Raw genomic sequence first — 21049 nt, forward strand, 5'->3', positions numbered from 1 at the left:
CATGTCAAAATTATCGCCTGGGAGTTCTTTTAGTAGGGGGCATGCCGATAGAACGCAACGTGAGGCAATATGTGTACTCACTTGACAAGTACCAGTCTCGATATAAAGCCGCAGCTGATATATTTTTGCTTTTCGATAGCAATGCATTGCCCAAATGAGGGGCAATCTGAAGTATGCTTGGCGGCGCAGATTTAACAATAAACTGCAAACAGCTAATGGCCATGGAACTGGTTCCTTAATATTCCCAACAAAGGTTTGGGGTGCATGTGCCAGCCCTCAAAAGTAACGGACAAAAAGTTGCGGCAACACAGCATTACAGTACCGGCATACGAAACATACGAAAACATGCGGGGGCAGACCCAGAGGCAAATTCGGTTTTCTTTGATGTTGTACCAGATTGCAGCTATCTGAACATGGAAGTCTGTGACAACAGCGTTGAAAAGGCAAGTATTTGAACATCACACCACTGCATGAGCTAAGAGTCAACGAAGTGTTATGGCTTGAAGCTAGACTGCGCAGCAATGATGTGGCATTACCACGGTGATAGCCGCACTGGAAGAGCCGCCACCAGTAAGCTCATTGCTCCTGCAGCTTTGCATTGATAATTAAATAGTTGCAAATCAAATTTATACGGGCTGCAAGTATCACTATGTCCTAAAACTATGCGAACAAGGGGAACCAACCTGGTGTAGTCTTTGAGACTTCATTTCGTCAATGCCGGACAGAATACGTGGATAAGTGGATAACTGGACGTGTAAGAAAAATTGGGTTTCACCCTAGCGAAAAACTGTATTACCATGATGCTGGACTTCAAAACTAAGTCACATAACCAAGACAGGCTGGCCCTAGGCATGCGCCGGGGACTGAGTGGTGTAGGGGCATTTGCAAACAGGCCTCTACCGAGGTCTACTGGAATAAATATAGTGGAAAGGCGGACATATCCTCACGCCAAGCAGTATTTAAAGTGTCAAAAGGAAGTGCATGGCAACAAGCAAACCAGGAAGGCAGTGGCTATGAGGTTTTAATGCATTTGAAGCACTTTAGCAGCAGTAAGGGACTGCCCACCAGGAAGGTGATCAATTTCGTATTTACAGAATGCGGGAGACAAACTCGCTATTCTGGCAACGGGATGGAACATTCGCGCTATCAACGGGAATGCTGAATATGATGGCCAGCACTTCAGTGTCGTGCGGTGCTCAGTCTTTTCCGTGAATTGTCCAATCTAGACGAAATTTGTCGTCGGATGTATTCCTGAAATGCCACACTATGAAACTTTTGTCGTTTCGCAGACAACGATCTGTTTAGCTAACCTTGTCTTGCAATTCTCGGCTCATTTCCCTCCGCCGCTGATGGCAAACACTCTATTCCCCATAAATCAGCAGAAATGTGTCTACAGTACCTGTGCAGAAATCACTTAGATTCCCCAGGCAGTTCATTTTCTAAACAGAGCAATTAGCCTTGCAGACATTCAACGCACGTGCAACATCGTTTGCCCGTTCTAATGCTCGTCGCAGGTCACCATCACCATTGACTGAAGTTGATTTATTTTCCCTGCGAAATCCTTGCTCATGAAGACGAAACCGATTTTAGCGTACTTGGGACTTTGTAGAATATGTCAATTGGGATTGGTTCGCTAGCTTGCCAGTCATCTTGGAAATCCATGGGGTGCAACAAAGAGCTGAATTAGAGCGTCAGACCCTGCCGAAAAAAATTCCCCAATAAAACCCAAACCTGCTTGGCAACAAGCTTGAAGGATCAATCGCAGCGGTGTTACGATTCGCCGTGCTTTCTGTGCACTGCAACCCTGTATTTGAATGCGCAGCCGACTGGAGCTTCCTTCAGCAGGTTCTTACTATTGACAGGACAATCAGAAGAGTGATACGGCTAAACATCGTCATTTCATAGTCCGGTAAAAGCAAATTGACTAGCTACGAATCTGCTTAGGACTATATTTGCTCCTGCTACATAACGGACTTCAGCGCTGACTTGCTTTGAACTTCGTGCCTTCGTGCATGCAGTAAATACACAGCGTGCCCGCAAAAAAGTGGCCCGCCCTCCTGCCAACAATCCCAGTCACATATGTTCGTTAACATTGTTACTGAGCATGCTTTTACCTCTGTTATCAATTGTGACATTTCCCGTCAAGGGACCCAGACGATCGCCTGCTGTTCAGCAGCACGCGTGCACCGCGGCGCGGCTGTGAAACTGCAGGATTCTGCGTGCCCACATCTTCCTCTTTGGGAATAGGAAGCACTTACGTACATGCTATTAAGATAAATGAAATTCAAGGACCATGAAGGACCCAAAAGCAATCCACTGGTCCCAGCATCTCGGACGGAGCTCCAGACGTCCTCATTGTGGGATCAACTACGAGATGCGGTAGATGCGAATCGGCGTTGGATATCAGCATGCCTTAACTCCATATTTTTCCTTCTCCTCATTGCACTAAAACAAAACATTCCTGACCATAGGGTGGGCGGCGGGAAGCTGAGTAGAGCCGGGATATCGTGCACACTCCCCCATCTCAATCACACCATATACATTCATGCTGCTGTATGTGCAGATAAATCGAATAAGCAGGCAAGAGGACATTCCTCAGAGGGTATATGAGAGGCGCAAGGAACTGATGGGCATTGTTTTTGCCGTCGGCCAACAGGGCAGGTGACGACACGCGCGCGCTGTAATCCGAATGCATAAATACATGTACTTGCATTTATACTGCGTAGATCTGCTGAGTGCGCTTCCCGTCTATGCACGCGGTTTGTGATCAGGATACATATATGTGAACCACTTGCCTCTCATGCATGCCCTACTTCCTCTGCTTCCCCTGCAACCGCTCTTACAATCGCGCCGCGCGCGTGACTGCATCGCCCTCCGTCTAGACACTGTTGACCTGCCTCTTAACAGAGCATACCCAGAGACGTCTTCAGCTGCTGCTGCTGCTGCTGCTGCAGTGCCCAACGAGCCACAAGATGGTACGGTCAGGTCCGCTGGCGATAGTTGCAACCCCAGTGCGATCAGCCCAGCTTGCATAGCAGCCATGAAGCGGCTCCTAATCGGGAGGAGAGTGTATTTTGTCCCTGTAGAAGCAGACGTGGGTTTTGTGAGAGCCAACATCAAATTTCGCAATGGTTTCTTCTTCAAGAAAGACTTGGCTGCATACTTAGTATCGCAGGGACTGGCAACGACGAGCGAGGACAGTTTTTCGTCTCTTCGCCCTCCTCCTGGTCCTTCGTCCCCAATTCATTACTTGAGGTTGCATATACACCACAGGCGGGTGGGTTATACAGACGCAGCTAGCTGTTCCTAATTAGTGTTCCCTTCGGCCCAGCACATGCAAACGTGCCAGATGGGGGTTGACTCGTGCTCTGTTGTCTCCCTGCAGCTGCAGAGACTGGAGAGGGCCGCAGTATCGAGGCAAGTTGGCATGTGGAGCCATAGCACAAACCGTATACACAGTGAACAGTTCGCCTGGTCCCGTGGCCCCTCTTACGTGGTAAAGAGGGCGTTTGCATGCATGCGTTCGCTCTGGCGAGCTGGGCGTCGCATGTGATCTGCCCGAGCGGTGCCTGCGTCGTGTAAAGCAGACCGCTGCAAATGTCGCTGCGAAGATCGCACGTGCCAGCGGCTGCGCTGTCAAATTTGTGACAGAAGTAGAAAATGAAATCCCCTAGGGTTTAGATCACCTGGTTCCAGGGCCCACGCGGGTCCGCTGCAGGCTGGGGTGTTTGCTCTAATTGTTCAAACAACCCCCAGGGGAGAGCAGTGACCTCACCTAAAGGAGGACGGCATTTCTGGGGGCTCGCTTCCAGCCTGTTAGTACGCAAGCATCGCTCATACAAAAATGTATAAATAAACGAGTGTATATTTAGATGTATTCATGTCGATGCAATCACGGAGTCTTGGGGAGACGTTTCACTTCGACTTGCATCACGTCCTGGAGCAGCCGTGTTGCCTCCTGAAGCGACTTGGCGCATGCATCTGTGAGCTGCTTCAGCTCGGCCTTCACCAGAGCTTCTACTTCTTCGAGCTGCTCGGCGGCCATGTGTCCTTCGAGACACCCATCATCATGCGCTGCTGTGCCATGTAGGCCCTTTTCAGGTGTGGCCCCAGAAGAGTCCTTTGGGCTGCTGCTGGAGTGGCGCATTTGCTTGGCTTCCAACTTGTTTGCAAGCTGATCGGATCTGCAAAGTTTCAACAAGCGCTGGTGGCCTGTAGGGTTCCCCATCAGCATGTCCACAGAAGTCTTTACCTGAGCCGCATTCACCGCACGACAGGCTGTCCTACTGAATGCACTAAATAACAAAACGAAACAGCCTTCATGTAGGCTCCCCTGAAAATAAGAAACAGCCACTCATGCACCACATTTTGCTTTTGTAACGATAGAACGCCCGTCAACTTCTTAAAACACGTCACTTGGGCTCCATCAAGGTGCACACCACAAACACAGGGCATGCGACCTCTGACTACACAGAAGCAACGATTTTCGAACTTTCTTTGGACGAACACAGCTCGACCTGCGGCTGATTTCCAAGAAGGTTGCTGCATCCTACCTGATTTTGAAGCAAAGCCTCAATGGGCGGCAAACGTGCAGCAACTTGCTGCGCGACAGGTTGCAGCACTGCCTTGACCTGCTCAGCTGATGCCTGCACAGAAACGCAGCTGGTTCCTGCTGGCTTGTCAGTTTGTGTGCACGGCCTTAAGATGCCCCATAGACAGTGGCTGCTGCAGTTTCTAAATACTATACAGCTAAAATGGAAGTGACGTTAAAGGCACAACGGCGCATTATTACACCTTACCATCTCGGGCGGTAAACTCTTGAGGGCTTCTTCTCTCTTCTGCAGCAGGAAAGTACTGAGGGGAAGTTGTTCAGTGCCACCTGTATGCACCGAATAAATACAAAGAGAAGATATTACGGTGCACGCATTTCGCGGAACAGAAAGAATTGCTCCTACACTTGAAGAAAGTCAGGTGTTAGCTCAAGGGCGAATATGCTCACCTGCGGCCGCTGCTGCTGCTGCGTACTCGGTTTGCAGCTGCTTTAAGAAGGCCAATTCAGCGTCGTTTTCGGCTGAACAATTGAATTCCCAGGCCGCGAAATCGTTCAGAAAGGCCGCAACCAACTGCTGGTTGTGCTCAAAGTGTAACAGCGCGTCCTGTCCAGAAACCCCACAACCAAAATGACTCGCTATATATACATTTAGTAGCTCAGATAATCATTCTACCCCTTGTCATATCTCATTGTGGCCGCTAGTAACACCTCTGTGTTGTATGTGTATGTGCCGGAACTATGCCTCCTTAAAGCTGTCTTTAGAACTACGTAAGACAACGCAGGGCTTACTTCAGTTGGCTCGAGCGGACTCCTCTCCTCCGCACGCGACGCGGCGTCCTGCGAGCTCAACAGGGCTTCCCCTTTGCGTGTAGCTGCCGCAAGTCCCGTAGCATTGCTGCCGATGCTGTTGGCTGTTGTTAGTGCTACTGTTGCTGTTGCTGTTGCTGCTGTTACGTCTCGAGAGGCTTCGGCCGCGCGGCGTAGGGAAGACACGCGCTGACTCACGCTGTCCGGGCCGCTGTGCAACAACAGCTCCGGCGACACAGAAGTGTTGCGGAGCAGCGCGTGACTACCCGTGCAAGAGTCTGAAGAGGAATCTGATGTGGCCGGCTCTGCTGCTTGCTGCCCCCCCTGCATCGAGCCCATGGGGGGCGCATGCACAGATGGTTCCTGCTGCGACTGGCTCTCTTTATGCAGCCGCTCTTCTGTCTTCCCTTGTTGCATGTACAGAAGCCGCGTTGCCTCTGCTTCGTACTGCTGCAGAAGCTGCACTCTCCTCTCGTCCTCCACTTGCAAGGCCCCAAAAGCTCGCCGAGCACTTACTGCCCGCTGCAGCGCGCAGTGGCACAGACGTTCAATAGCTGCTGCTTGCACTCCTACAGCACCAGTGCAATCGCCTGCTGCTTGTAGCCTAGCCGCCTTTGTGGCAACATCTTCCCACAGCTGCTGGTGCTCAAGCAAAAGAGTCTTTTGTGCCTCTCTTTCCGTTTTCAGGATATCTGCTAGGTCTCCAGGTAAACAATGCTCGGTGCTCCTGCCATATACGGGGGGCCTCTCGTTCTCGTCTTGGGTGCCGTCCTCTCGTGGGGGCCTCGGCCCCCCCCCCTCTCGCCTATCCGCATCTGCACACGGCATGTCGTCTGTCTGCTGCTTAGCTGCGACGGGAGGTATAAGGCCTGCAGTTTCCCTTGTTGCTGCTGCCCCTTCTTGAAAAGACACCATCAGGTCCTTAAGGAGGGCCTCGACCGTCTCCACAGGCCTAGTACTAGCTGGCGGCCCCACAAGCTTAGACAACAGCTGCTCCAAGGTGTCTCCAAAGGGGACACTTCGCCTGTTTGCTGCAGGCAAAGGTCCCCACACTTCGGAGTCGTCTTGCTGTCTCTCCTCCCCCGCTGGCTCTGCAACAATACTAGACTTCGGCGTTTCTGCTGCGGCTGCGCTAGTTTCTGCTGCGGCTGCAGCAGTATCTGCTGCTGCTCGCCGGTGACTGGCTCCGGGCATCAACCCAACACCTTTAAGGCCCCAAGCGGGAGAGCACCTGCCAAGGGGGGGCTCCTGCCTTAGGACGGTGGTGCTTCTGCTTGTTGTCTCCTGATCGCGTCTTTTGTCTCCTTTCTCCGATCGTACTGTCACCTCGGTCGCCCTTCTTGCATTCCCTTCCTTCTGCCGCTGTTGCTGAGTTTGCTGCAGCGCGCAACTGCTGCGGGAGATAGAGGGCCCCCAGGGCCCTCTGCTCCATCTCCTTATGCATGCAGAGGGGGAGGCGACACCAGAGGGGGGACAAGCAGGAGCTGCGCAGTGTAGCGGCTCCTCGGAGAAGAGGACCTGGCTCTGCTGCAGAGACCCTAGACTAACAGAGGGACAAGGGACAGCAAAACGAGGAGGCGGCTGGCAACAGCCAAGGGGAAAGAGACCCTTTCTCCTCTTGCGTTGTGTCTTCGGTACCCAAGACACAACACCACGACTAAGACTGCCCAGCATTAACTTGTCTGCGGCTGCTGCCGCTGCTGCTGTTGCTGCTGCTTCTGGTCTCAGCAGATTGGGGCAAGAGCGAGGGCACCGGCCCTGCTGCTGCTTGGATGAGTTGTCTGACGCCAATGACCGCATCGTTACCGGCAGCAGCCGCAGCAGCGCAGCAGCTTCTTGTTCCTGTTGTTCTTGATCATCTTGCTGCTGCTGCTGCAGGTCTGCTTCGTCCTTCCCCCTCTTCCCAGGGGGACTCTTCGCCACCCTTTCCCCCGACGGATCTGCTATCCCCAAGGGGACAGCTTCAACGGAGACAACTGCACTCTGCATAAGGGGACCGTTGTATCTCCTTGGGTCTCCTGATGCAAAAAGGAGACTCGTAGGCTTTGCGAATCCATGTGCTGCAGCGGCGCTACTGTCTCCCGACCCCGCAGGCAAAGTAGAAAGGAGGCACCGCGGGAGTGTCTCTGTTGAAGAAGGGACAAATGGGCCCTCATCTGCCCCCCAAGACAAAGGAGGCAGTCCCATTCCCTCCCTTGTTGTCTGCCCTCCATCATCAGCCGCAGGAGCACTCTTCTGTCCCTCTGCTGCAGCAGCAATATCGGCAGAAGATAAACGAATAAACGGGACCGCAGGAGGAGACAGACACCTGCTGTCTCCAGGAGACACAGGAGCACCTGCCAGCAGCCCCGACAGCTGCGGCGGTTCTGCTGGGTGCGACCGCGCACGGGACAATGCAGCAGCAGCAACCGTAGCAGCAGTAGCTGCTGCTTGTGCTGCTGTTGCTGGTGCTGCTGGTGCAGCAGCAGCAGCAGCTGCTGGTGCAGCAGCAGCAGCAGCTGCTGCTGCTGTAGTTGCCCTCTGTTCCTGCTTCTGCTCCTCCTCCTCTGTCTCTGCAGCTTCCCCTTCTGTTCCTTGTGTTGCTGTGCTTTGGCCTCCATCGCTGATGCTGTTGGTGCTCCTGCTGCCGCTGCTGCTGCTGCTGCTGCTGCAATTACCGCTGCTGTTGCTGCTACTCCGCGCCGTGCTGCTATCGCCGCTGTTAGACGGCAACGCGAGGGCCAAGGGCCCCGGTTCCCTACCTCTTGCAGCAGCCGCACGCAGCAACCTAGAGGGTGGCCCCCCAAGCGCAGCGGAATCTGCTGATGCTTTGCATGCATCAACAGCAGCTTGAGGCCGCAACAAAGACGGCAGCAACGAGACATCCATTTGCAATGCCCCCTGATTGCCCCAGCGCGTGCTGCTGCAATTGTTGCAGCTGCTGCAGCTGCCGCCGGTCGACGGACTCACGCTGACTCCCCCTGCGTGGGAAGCTTGAGCTGCTGTTACAGAACATGCCGCCTGCTGCTGCTGCTGCTGTTGCTGTTGCTGCCGCTGCTGCTGTCCTCTACACCTCATGGGTGACTGTGGGTGTGCTGACAAGAAAGAGCCGCCTTCGCTCTGCATGCAATTATCCATCCCGTTGCCAAAGGAGTTGTTGGGCCCAGCTGCAGCAGCAGCTGCTGTTGCAGCTGCTGCTACGTTCCCGTTTTCCCTCGCCATCTGCTGTTGCTGTTGCTGCTGCCCCAGCGAAGACGCGTTGCTGCAGCAGTTCTTGCGGGCGACGTGGCAGCACTCTGCTGCTCCTCGTGATGTATGCAACCTACCTGAGTTGGTGGCACTTAATTGGCTAGCTGTTGAGTAGTAACATAGCAGCGGTGCGCTGCCACGTTGAGATCGGGGCCCCACGGTACCAGCAGCAGCAGCGGTTGCTGCTGCTGCAGCCGTTGCTGCATTCTGATGGTGGTGTTGCTGCACTTGCATGCTGTTTGGCATTCCTCCGCGCTCTCCACGACAGCTGCTGCTGTTTGTGCTGCTGCTGCTGCTAGCACCAGCTGCTGTTGCTGCACTGCAGCATCTGCACGCTCCTCCCCAAGAGGAGACCGAAGAGCGCGAACACCCCCCTAACATTAAAAGTGCCTCCCCAGCTTGACTAGAGGGGACACGATGAAGACACCGACATGAAGACTGCACTGCTCCTGAGCAGCTGCCGCTGTTGCTGCAGCAAGGTGCTCCTGCACCACCGTCCCCGGCAGCAGGAACCTCCTGCTGCTGCTGCTGCTGTTGCTGCTGCTGCAGTGTGCCTCTGCCGTGAGCAGGAAAGGACACAGGGTAACGAGAAAGCCCTGCTGCAGCGCTGCCGCGGCATCTGCAGCTGGATGCCATCCCGCTAATTGAGGAGCGCACCATTGCTGTGCTCCCTGCTGCTGCTGCTGCTGCTGCTGAGGGGGCTGCTGCACGCTCGCCTCCGTGTCTCCCAGGTGTAAGTTGTAGCACTGCGGAAGCCTGTAAGGTGGCGGACATAAAGAGACCATTGACTGTAGAGTTTGCTGCATTGTGCTGCCGCAGCATTTGCTGCTGTTGCTGCTGCTGCTGCTGCTGCGGGCTATTCTCTTGCTGCATCTTGTTGTGGTCTTGCTGCTGTGCACAGCTTGGGGTGAACCTTGCTGCCGCACCGACGGATTTGCTGCTGCTGCTGCTGCTGGCTTGCCGCACATCTCTGCCCTTCAAGGTGTGGGGTCCTGACGGTGAGGGACAAGGAGCAGCAGTAGCACCAGCAGCTGATGCTGCATGCAACGGCTGCTGCTGCTGCTGCTTCCAAGGGGTTCCAACAACCCCCGAGGCCATGAGGGTGACAGGTAGATCTGCTGTTGTTGCTGCCCTCTTAGGCCAGGGATCTGAGCAGCTGAAGGCCCATCTGTGTTGCTGCTGTTGCATCTGCTGCAGCATAAAGAGACGGGCTTGAATGGCGTGCTGCAGCTCCGGTGGCAGCAGCAGCAGAAGCCGCAAGATCAATACTAGCTGCTCCCGTCGCTGCTCGTTTGTTGTAAGCGTGCTGCAGTTGGAGATACATTTTCTACTGTCTCCCCATGCTGCAACAGCAGCAGCAGCCTCAACCTCTGCCTGTGCTGCAGCAGCAACAGCAGCAGCAGCCTTCGCCACTGCAGCAGCACGGGTGGCCGCAACGGAGACCCCCTCTGCTGCAAGAGGTGCTGGTGCTGCTGCTGTTGCTGCTGCAGCAACCTCTCGCGTAGGTGGCTGTCCCCCCTTTGTTAGGGGGCCCTCATGGGGACAAAAGATGGCCCCCTTAACAGCACCAAGTGTGTGGGGAGTAGAAGGAGACAGGAGAGCTTGGGATGTATGTACACCTCCTCCTTTGCTGCCTCCTCTTTGTGCTGATGCATGCGCCTGCATGCGCTGTAATGTACCTTCCGGGCCCTCTCCACTTGAACAGGGAGGAGGCCCTGCTGTTTGTGCTGCAGCTGCTGCTCCTGCTGCTGCCTGCGCGACCATTGTAGTCGCTGCTGTTGCTGCTGTTCCTGTTGCTGCTGCTTCTGTTGTTGTTGCTGCTGCTGGACGATAGCAATTCCCTTGGACCAGTTTAATGCATGTGCTGCATGCCCTCCTGGCAATAACAGGTCCCCTTTGCGGTGGGGGAGGAGGCAGAGCTTCTGATGTCTGCTCCCCTCTGCTGCTGCTGCTATTCCTGTTGCTGTTGCTGGCAACAGGAGGACCTGCAAGCGCTGCAGCCGGAAGAGGAATACTTGCTGGGCGCTGCGCCCTCTCCATGTTGTTAGCTGATGGAGAGGTGGGGTCTACTGCTGTTTGTGCTGCTGCGGCTGCTGCTGCTGTTGTTGCTGCTGCGTGAGCGGAATAGGGGCCCCTCAAGTCTTGGGGACCCCCGACGCTTGGGCCTTGCGGCCACCAGAAACGGACCCTACGGTTGCTTTCTAGGGGCCTCCTTGTGGGGCCCCTACAGCCGCGCTGCGAGTTGAGGCATTTAACGAGGCCCTGGGAAGGTGCTCTTCTTACAACTGCTGCTGTTGCTGCTGCTGTTCCTGCTTCCCGTGCAGTGTTTGGGGTTCTTGGGGTACCTCCTGGGGGACCATCGGGGCCTCCCCTGCCTATGCGAGTTGAGCGTGCTACGCTGTGGCCGTGTCTGCGGCCTAAGGGGCCCCAGGGTCTCGTGTTAGGGGTGGCAGCAGTCATAAAATGAGAGCAGCGGGAAGAAGGCCCCCGGGGGCCCCCTGCCTGCTGCTGCACCGACGGCGGCTGCCCAGGGGGTTGTTTTGTGGCGCTCACAGCCATCGTGCTGAAGGGTTTAGGAATGCCTTCTTGCTGCCTAGGGAGACATTCAACATCTTTGGGGAGGCCCTCCGTTATCTGGAGGCCGCTAGGGCCCCCCCTGCCGAGAGGAGACACTGGGGGGGGGCCCCCTGGGGGCCCCCCTTCCAGTGCAGGGGGGGTTATCTGTGTAGACGGAGTCAGCCTCCTTACCCCTGTCGAGTTGTGATCTGCCCTATGATGCTGCTGCCCCACCGGCCCTGGGGAGCCGGAGGGCCCCTGTTGTGGGGCCCCACACGTGCCAGGGGGCCCCTCTGTATTCTTGGGGAGGTCTGCTGCGACTGTGTCTCCTTGAAGCAGACCTGGGGCAAAGACATGGCTGCTGGTCTCCCCGTGGTTTTGGGGGGGATGCCTCGGCATAAAAGGCAGCAGCAGCAGCAGGAGAAGGAGCAGCAGCAGCACTAACAAGAACAAGTGCCAGATGGGGGCCCTTTTCGGGTGTGCTGCTACAGCTGGTGGCGGCAAGAAAGGGCTGGGGGCCCCTTCCTGATGACAGGCCTACGTTCGGAGATAGGGGCTGTGTATGTGCAGCACTTCAGCAAGAAGATATAAAAAGGAGAGAGGGAAAAAGGAGACGGAAGAGGAAGGGTTTCCTATTTACAATCTGCCGCTGCTGCCGTTACAGTTCTAGGGCGCATCGGCGCAGCAGCACAGGAGTGTTTATAAACACCCGAGGATACTAGCATCTAAAAACAAAGAAAACTTGAGAAAACAACCTTATTAATGAGGAGATATTTACGCTGTCATCAACTCCTCCTCCCCCCCCAGCACCTCCAGCTGCAGCAGCTGCTGCCGTTGTTGCTGTTGTTGCAACGCTCCAGCAGCTCCGGCAGCCGCCCCTTTATTCCCGATGGTTTGCCCGTAGCACCGTTGCTGCCCCTGTCCAGCACTTTAAGCTTTTCCTTTGTTATTTAAATATAATTTAAAGCCATTATTCTATAGGAAGACTTTAGATGCCCCTTTAGCCACCTTCTATGTAGGAAAGGCCCCCCGCGTGGGGCCCCCCTCGGGGGGACGGCACGGTGGGGTTGGGCCCGAGAGCGATAAACACAGCAAAAAATACAAACAAGATGCAGCACAGTACTGTGCAGCAGCAGCAGCAATAACAACAACAGCTATAACAGCAGCGGCACGGACCTGTGCTGCTGTAGAGTCTGCTGCCTATGCACATCCTCGCTCTTAGCCGGAGACGGTCGGCCCCCTTAGGTGCTGCCTGTCCACCGCAGGTTTTGTTGTTTTCGTTGCGTGTATACATGCGTACAAACAACATGCATGCATTTCTGGGTTAGTCGTGCGCTAGACCTTCAGCAACAGCAGCGCTACAGCGGTGGATCTTCCTGTAGTGCTGTTGGCTGTAAAAAGGCTTAAATGAGGCTTTGTTTAGTTGTGATGGCTCTTTGTTTCCTCTGTTTATTCTTTTTTTCTTATTAGGGTTTAGTCTGCTGTATAGCTAGCTGTATATACGCCAGTGTCCTCATGCAGTGACCTTCAACAGTTGTATCTTTCTGCTATTAATACTACCACACATTAGCCTTGTTTATATCTTTAAGAGACAGATAAGAGACGCCCACAGGAGACAGTTATGCAGGTATAAGTAATTCATCAGGACCTTATTGCCTAAACCAGCAAACGTCCCCAGTTTCTGCGTGTGGAGCGAGCAAGAAGGCGGCAGAAAATGCAGGAGCAGCAACTACAGCAGCAGCAGAACACTTCCTTCTTAGATAGAGGGTAAGTTTGGGGCCTTAATTGAAGTAGGCTGTTACTGAGCAACAAACCCTTAGTAGTACAATCAAGGCGAAGGTGGGAGGTGTAGGTCCTAAGGGTTTAGGGTTTAGGGTTTCTCAGGGGCTGTAAAGTTGCAGTAGTTCCCTCCCCAAATCCGCGGTATCCTTGCGCATGCAGCTAATCATTGCCCATTTGTTGCTGCATGTGGCTGCACGCAGGAAGGCGGAGGGAGTATAATGGAGCTGTTTTTTGCATGCAGTGTGTCCTCTTTAAGGCTTTGTATTAGCCATTGTATATACAAACATTATATGCGTCTTTGTCTCTTTCCTTAGTGACAAGTTTGCATGCGAATTGTTGAATAAAAGGCAATTCAATCTGTAGTGCAGCAAATAATTATTAAATAGCATGAAGGGACCTGTCCCTATTGAGCAACTCAACAGTGACGGACTGCGCAAAAGGAGACAGCTGCAGTCGTCTCTTTCAATCAACGTGTTGTTGTTGTTGTTGCTGCTAAGTAACAACAACCCAACCTGCAATCAGGCAATGTAGCGGGCCGCTCGATGCGCTGCACGCATGCACGAACAGCGCAGCAGCAAGCCCAATTGAAGCAGAAGCAGCAACAACAACAATTTACTTGCAAATAAAACCGTTAAAAGAAACTACGTGGTGGTGACGGATTTAGTCGTTCTTCGTAGGGATTAGGAGACACCATCTGTTGTGTGTTAGCAGGCAGGAGAGAAAGGCTCTCTCCCCCTGATGCAGTCGCCGCCAGGCAGTAGCGGGCCCCTGAAGTCTTGACGGGTGGCCCCAGACCTGTGTCGGGGGACCCTCTTCAGACCTCTATGACCTCCAGTGTGTACTTACGCCCAGGTAGTGGGCGCCCCCTTGTAGTGGTTTTCTTCAAACTGCACGAGTTCTTCCTACACGACGGCTTGTAAAATTTATTGTTTTTGTGTTTGTTGTTGGCTTGCTTCCTCTGCTAAACTGCTACTGGTGTGTAACTCCATTGGGGTACGGTATCGAGGGTACCATAAGGCCCCCGAGGGGGGCCCCCAAGGGGCCCCCCTGGAATCGAAGACGCACAAGCAGATCTTCCCGTGCAAAACGGAATCTGTGTTCTTCTTTGTATTTATTTTTGTTTGTTGCTTCTTTTTTATTTCTTAGTTAATCGCTTTGAAAAGGAAGTACAGGAGAATAATGACATTTAATCCCACCCATCTGTGTCTGTTTGTACGAAGGGGGCCCCCCTCAGGGTTTCTTCTTTGTTTTTGTTTGTCTTAAGGATCCTTCTTTCTTCGTGTTTTTAAATTTGAGATACAAATACTGTTTTTATTATCCGTTGTACCCTTTAAGAACAAGTACCTCAGGTGGGCCCCCATGAGGCCCTTCGTCGGGGCCCCTTCCCTGTGCATCCCTTCTGAGTTCTCTAGAAGGTTCCTCACCAGGAGCCCACGCCTCTTCAGTAGCCTACCGGCCCGCCAAACAGACAGGGCGGCCTCTTGTGGTGGACCCCCTCCCAGGGGAGCAGACGATGGAGGGGCCCCCGTCGGTGCTTTCCCTCAAGGGGTACAGAGTCCCGGTTCCTCTGCCTCTAGGGCCTCTCACGAAGGAGAGGATAGCCTTGAGGAGCAGCACCGCCTATTTGGCGACATGTTTAAGGAGGGACCAGTACCCATTGATGAATATGGTTCTCCGTCTTATAGGTCCCCTGTTAAGGCTGAATTGAGGAGGGGCCCCAAGGGGGGGGCAACAAAAAACGAGGGGGGCCCTTCCCCCGGGGACGCGAGGCAGTTTGGAAAGCCGCGATTTAACGTGAAGGGCCTAAACCCAAACGAGGCACTGCACCAACCTTCTCTGTGGCAGCAGCTGCTGCAGCAGGAGCAGCAGCAACGCATGCAGAGACAGGCCAATGCAGCACGACGCAGGACTAAGGCGTTATTTGCTAGCGCTGCTGCTGCTGCTGCTGCACAGGGCCTAACGAATAGTGAAAGGCCCCCACTAGGGCCTGCGAGTCCCCAAAGTGGGCCCTCCAGCGACAGCAGCCGCTGCACAGCAGAGACAGAAGAGAGTGCCCCTCTGCCTGACTGGAGGGACCTCTCGGACCTTCAGCTGTCTTGGGAGCTCTCATCAACAATACAACATTCTAAGAATGTAGGGGAGAGTCAGAATCAACAAGGGGGCCCCTCTGGCTGCACCCCAGACCAGCTGGGCCCCACCGACGGTCTTCCCCTTCCACCGGATCCCTTCCCAGAAGACGATCCCGGGGTCGAAACCGTACATTCAGGGGGCCCATGTGGTGCAATGTCTACTGAGGGCCCCTCCGAGGATCCTTGTGGGGGGCCCCCTGAGGCCCGTCGTGGTGCTACTGCTGCAGATACAGCTGAAGGTAAAGAGACGGCGTTATTAATAGAGACAGAAAGCCCCACAGCAAAGGCAACGCATGCAGCACGGATGCCTCCTTCTGTATGGGAGAGACTGTCTCCTCAGCATCTACATACACAGCAGCAGATAATAAGGGCAAAGACACCGGAGGGTATATTAGCTGCTGTTGCTGCAGCAGCAGAGACAGTAGGGGGGACAGGGAGTATTCCTTGGGCCCTTGACAACAAAGACGACAAGCTAACTGTCTCCATCTCCGACGCTAATAAAACAGCAGCAACAGCAACAGCAACAGATGCTGTGGTACCTACAGCTGCAGCAACAGCAGCAGCACCTGCTGCTGCTGCTGATGCAGATGCTGCCCGTGTTCGTTTATCACAATTGTATGGGTTAGATGCAATCAATGTAGTGACGGCAATACATAGATTAGGACGTTTAGTGTCTCCTATTGGAGGTTCTTCTGTCTCCTCGGACTCGAGGTTCTTGGTGCTGCTGCAGGCAGCAGAAGCAGCATTGCTGCTGCTAGATAGTCAAGGTGCAGCAAACTTGTTGTGGGGACTAACAAAACTAGAGTATCATCCTCGATGGTTGCCGCAGCTGCTGCAGCGGTGCATGCAACTGTCTCCTCAGCTGTCTCCTCATCAAGTAGCTACCTGTCTCTACTGTCTCTCTGTGCTGCCTGGGTGTCTCTCTTTACCAGAGGGGGTGGCCCTTCAGGGGGCCCTTCTTAAGGCAGCTTACCGTGTGTCTCCTCAGCTACAGAGGCCCCTAGATCTAACTTGTATATGCTGCGCATTAGCAAGACTTAAGATAAGAGACAGGAGTCTCCTTTTGTCTCTTGTGCAACGAGCGAAGGGACTGCTGCCGCAGCTATCTATGTCCGAGCTTGCATCTGTCTCCTGGGCCTTTGCTGCAGTAGGTGCAGCAGATAAGGCCTTCTTTACTGCAGTGCAGCGCCGCGTGGAGACAGAAGGTGACTCTTGTGCACCAGGAGATACTGTACAGTTTGCATGGGCCCTAGGGCGTACATTAGGAGACGCAAGGGACACTTTTGATTATACCATTACTCCTCTCTTAAGGAGTTGTCTCCCCAAGCTTAATGCAAGGCAACTCGCTACTGTTGCTGCTGCCTATGCCCAAGCAGGTATGTAATATTTCCCTTACTGCGGGGGTTTAGGGTTAAGGGTTTACGGGTTGGGTTTTAGAGCTTAGGGCTTGGGGGGAGGGGCCCATTCCTCCCTCTCCACCCATGGAGGTCCCTGTAGTCCTCATCCGTCGGGCGAATGGGGGCCCTCCTGCATTGCCCTTGCATGCGCTGTATACCGAGCTGGCTGCGAGTGTGATGCTCCTTGCTGCTGCATTTGCTGCTGTTTGCTGCAGGGGTGGAGGACATGGATTTATTAGCTGATTTAAGTGTAACGATGTTACCCCACATAGGCGCATTTTCCCCACAGCAGCTATCGAGTACATGTGTCTCCTTTGCCGTCCTAGGGTACAGCAACAGCGAGTTATTAAATGCAATAGCAAAGAAGGTGCTGCTGCAGCTGCAATCCTTCTCTCCTAAGCAGCTAGCACGTACAGTGTATGGCTTGGGGCTTGCTGGGTGTACGGATACCCGAGCACTCGACAGCTGCTGCACCGCGCTGCAGCAGCGCATGCATGCGCTGCAGCCAGCAGCTCTTACACAAGCCCTTGTCGGTCTATCAGAAGCAGAGTACTTATCGCATCCTGCTGTCCCTCAGCTGCTGCGGGCTGTGGGGAGGAAGGTCGAGTGGTTATTTGCTGAGGATTGTGTGCAGCTGCTGCTCCTGTTGAGTAAACTAGCTGCTGCAGCACGGTTACCGCAGCAGCAGCAGCAGTTGCAGCAGGTTGATAGGAGGGGGTTGCAGCAGCTGCAGCAGCAGCTGCAACAGCAGCTGCAGTCCAAGCTGAAGCACCACTGGTGTCTGGATTGTGGGAGCCTTTGCGACCTACTGCAGGCGTTGCTGCTGCTTCGGTTGCCAGATCCGCAGCTGCTGCAGCTAGCGATGCGGCGGTTGTGCTTCCTGCTACAGCGTGCGTCTTCGCGTGAGTTCTTGCGGCTGCTGGGGTGTCTTGCTGCACTGCAGCAGGAGGAGAAACTGCTGGTGCGGACACATATACAGCGGCGCCCTAAGGTACAGCACGCCCTGTCAATGCAGCTGCAGCAGATTGCTGCAATGACACTCGATCCTGATTCTACTGCTGCTCTCATCTTCTCTTGTGCACAAATCGGATTTGCTGATGAGGCGCTACTCAAGTAAGTAATAACGCACACAAATATACATATATATACAAATAAGGAGACAGGAGACAGGAAGAGGCAGACAACAGAAGGGAGACAGCAGAGATAACACAGAAGATAAGAGACGGCAAACACTAGGCAGTAGATAGGAGCCAGGCGATTCCCCACAGCTCCCTCTACACGAGCAAACCAACAGATAAACAAGCAATGAGCATAGCAGCAATTAGCAAAAGGAGAGAAAAAAAGATCAAAGGCACGAGGAGACACAACAGAAGCTGATGCACAGAACCGAGGTAATGGGGACCTGGAATGGGAACGTTCTAAGCTACTGCCGCTAATGTGCTGCTGCTGTTGGTGTTTTGCTGCTGCTGCTGCTACAGGATGGCAGAGAATCTGCAGCACAAGTTAGAGACAGAAGGGGAGCTACTGTCTCTTCCTTCCCTTTGCCACCTCCTGTGGGCAACAACAGAAGTAAGGAGATATACAATGACAGAGACACTTGCTTGCTGCTGTCCCTCTCCTCAGTCCCCGGTCGCTGCAGCCGCTCCTCATGAGGGGCCGGACAGCAGCAGGACAGCATCTGTGTGAGGTGTCGGCGGAGGCCCTTGGTTTCCAAGCTGCTTCATCTGCTGTCACTGCTGCTGCTGTATCTATTGCTGCCGCTGCTTCCGCTGTTTGCTGTTGTCGCTGCAGATGCATTTTAGCCTTGGCTGGACTCGCAGTGTCCTGCGGTATTTCCTGGAGCGCCGCTATGGAAAAAAGGAGCCAGCTGCTGCTTCTGATGCTGCTGATGCTCCTGATGCTACTGTTGTCTCCTCTCTAGAACCACCGCCTGTGTTATTTTTTAATGAAGAGGAAAGGGAAGCCTTCTGCGAAGCCCACGGCCTCGGGCGCTACAGGGGAGGAGAAGTTTTCCCTTCGGGTATAGGCACGTCCGTTCAAGGGGGCCCCCAGGAACAGCAGCAAGCTGTAGATAATGTAATACGGGGGGCCCAGGAGCAGCAACAAGCTGTGGATAATGTACAAGGGGCCCCCCAAGATGTTGCGCTGGCGGAGAGTCTCTTGAGGGCAGCATTTGCTTGTGTCTCTCTTGGAGAGGAGCAGTATCTGCTGCCTCTTTTAGAGGAGGTCGCGAGGTGAGTTGCTGCTGTTCTTGCTGATGCTATTGTTGTCGTTTCTGCTACAGTTGTCATTGTTGCTGATGCTGTTCTTGTTGCTCCAGCTGTTGTTGTTGCGGCCGTTGATCCTGCTGCTGCTGCTGCTGCATAGCTTTGCAGGTTTTGTATGGGGTATATGTGCTATTCAGTCTATACGGCGATCGACTGCCCCTCGACCTGCTGCCTGCGCAGCAGGTGTGCTTGCATGCAACCCGTTTTGGGGGACCCTCTTTAAAAGGCCCTCATTCGCCGCACCTAAGGAAATTTTTGTCTACTGTCTTGGGGGCCCCCCGCTACGACGTCTACTTCACGGGGGGGGCCCGAAACAAATTTGGGCCAGGGGGCAGCCGTCTGCGAGTAAAGGACTACAACTATGATGCCTGGTTATCCGAACCTCTTATACAGGTCCGCATGCGCTGCTGCTGCAGTTGCTCCTGCAGGTGCTGCTGCTGCAGCAACCTGCACAACCACCAGAGGCACCAGCAGCAGCCGGAGCACTGGGCAGCCGGAGCAGCAGAAGCAGCAGCACGAGCAGCAGGAGCAACAACAGGAACAGCAACAACAACAGCTTTATTTCTTCTTTTGCGTGTGTTATCTCCATGAACAGATGAAGATACCCCACAAAACAACATTTGTTGTAGGGGGGATATACAGAGTCAGCGCCGCTTTCCCTATAGAGAAACATCTAATAGATGTTCTCGCCTTCCAGGCAAGCATAAACCCTACACCCTAAACCATAAACCCTCTCCTGTTCTCATTAGCTTACCTGTTGGCCTCCGTTTAGCCTGTAGAGCGGATGTGGTCAGTGCTCCGCTAGAATGCGACGTGAGCAGTGCACGCGTGCAAGGCAACAGTAGCCGATGCATGCATGGACGCATGCATACATATTTGTTCTGTTGTGTGCAGGATATATTGGCGCCGTCGAATAAGCCAACAGCAACAGCGGAGCTGCGGCAGAGGCAGCTGGCACTATTGGGTACGTTTTTGTCTTTTATTTGTTTTTACATAAATAAGAGAATATAAAGGTGTCTATGTGCCTAAGTAGCTTTTGCGGTGCTTCTGTTAAATTCCCACTGTCTCTGTAGCAGGACCATGGGGATCTAGGTTTTAGGGTTTAGGGTTTAGGGACAGACGGGCGGGTTTGCTGGCATTCCTAGGGTTTTACGGTGTTGGGAGGCCAGCTCCCTTCAGTCTCATTCGTTATGAGGAGAAGAAAATGCTAGAAGCTGGGGTCGGGATTGTGTTGTATGGTGCGGGGCTCCTCAGGCTGGACAGTACACTCTGTACATCTAAGGGCCCTCTACTCAGCTGTGCTTGACCGCAACCTCCGCAGCTTTGTGGCGCAGATTGCTGCGTCCTGCTGCCCCCAAGCAGAAGCCTTTGTCTCCTTCACACAGCAGCAGCAGCAACAGCAACAGCACCAGCAGCAACAGAAGACGGGACCGGATGCGGGGTCGGATTCCTCTGTCAGCGCCCTCCTTGGCAAGGATATTTTTGAAGAGTTTCCTTTGCTGCGGGTAACGCGCAGCCACAATGAGCACAGTCGTTTCTCTTTGCTGCTTATGGCTCTCCATGCACGAGGGGCTTTGTACATGACATGCATGCTTGCGGGGCTTTGTACATGTCATGCAAGCATACAGGGCCTTTATGCATATGGTGTATGCATACAGTGGCTTCGCGTTCGTTGGACGCATATTTGGGGTGTGTTGCATGCATGCATGCAAGCATTTGGCCTGGAACGTGTGTTCGCGTGCATGTGCTGCTCAGAGGAGACAGTTGGAGGCTGAGGATCTAACAGACGATGAGTTAGAAGAAGAAACAAAAGGAAACAGCAGCCGTCATTGGATGCTGCGAAGGCCCCGTCTCCGCACCTCTGTTGCTGGGGGGGGGCCTGAAGCCCCGGGGGCCCCTGGTCCTGGTAGCGGTGCCCCCGGTGTAAGCGAAGAGCTACCCATGCAAGACAGCCAACTTAAAGGACGCCAAGACACGGAGGAGACCCTTGGGGCTGAGGAGACACTAGAGGCAGACACCAGCAACACGCTTGCTGCTCTTGATGCTCTGCAGCAGGCCTATGGCTATAAGAGCAGCTGAGCTAAGCATTTTGTCTCCTTCTCTCTGCCGCTTATTATTACAACTATTGTAAATAATACTAATACTAATACTAATACTAATACTAATACTAATACTAATACTAATACTAATACTAATACTAATACTACTAGTAATAATAATTATTATTATTACTGGAGGCGTAAAAATGACAAAAATAACTATTATTGTTATTATAATAATTATTAGTATAGGGTAGAAACTTAAAGAAACAGAAGACTGGAAAGGAGAAAA

At 53.6% G+C, this 21049-nt stretch overlaps 2 protein-coding genes across 2 annotated transcripts; one reads left to right on the plus strand and one right to left on the minus strand.

The window, feature by feature from the left end:
- Positions 1-3892: 3892 nt before the first annotated feature.
- EMWEY_00014830 (hypothetical protein, conserved) lies at positions 3893-11542 on the minus strand (the record flags this gene model as incomplete). The annotated part of the gene is made up of 5 exons (XM_013479468.1): positions 3893-4252; positions 4554-4646; positions 4800-4879; positions 5000-5156; positions 5342-11542. 5 exons carry the CDS (start codon positions 11540-11542, stop codon positions 3893-3895), a joined length of 6891 nt encoding a protein of 2296 aa, XP_013334922.1.
- Positions 11543-14284: 2742 nt separating this feature from the next.
- Positions 14285-20797, plus strand: EMWEY_00014840 (hypothetical protein, conserved; the record flags this gene model as incomplete). Its single annotated transcript, XM_013479469.1, has 8 exons — positions 14285-16430; positions 16667-17564; positions 17930-18020; positions 18243-18685; positions 18856-19111; positions 19613-19682; positions 19973-20223; positions 20474-20797. 8 exons carry the CDS (start codon positions 14285-14287, stop codon positions 20795-20797), a joined length of 4479 nt encoding a protein of 1492 aa, XP_013334923.1.
- Between the last annotated feature and the right edge of the window lie 252 nt (positions 20798-21049).

Source organism: Eimeria maxima, genomic scaffold (genome assembly GCF_000499605.1).
Source record: "Eimeria maxima Weybridge genomic scaffold, Emw_scaff116, whole genome shotgun sequence".
In the NCBI taxonomy this organism is placed as follows: domain Eukaryota; phylum Apicomplexa; class Conoidasida; order Eucoccidiorida; family Eimeriidae; genus Eimeria; species Eimeria maxima.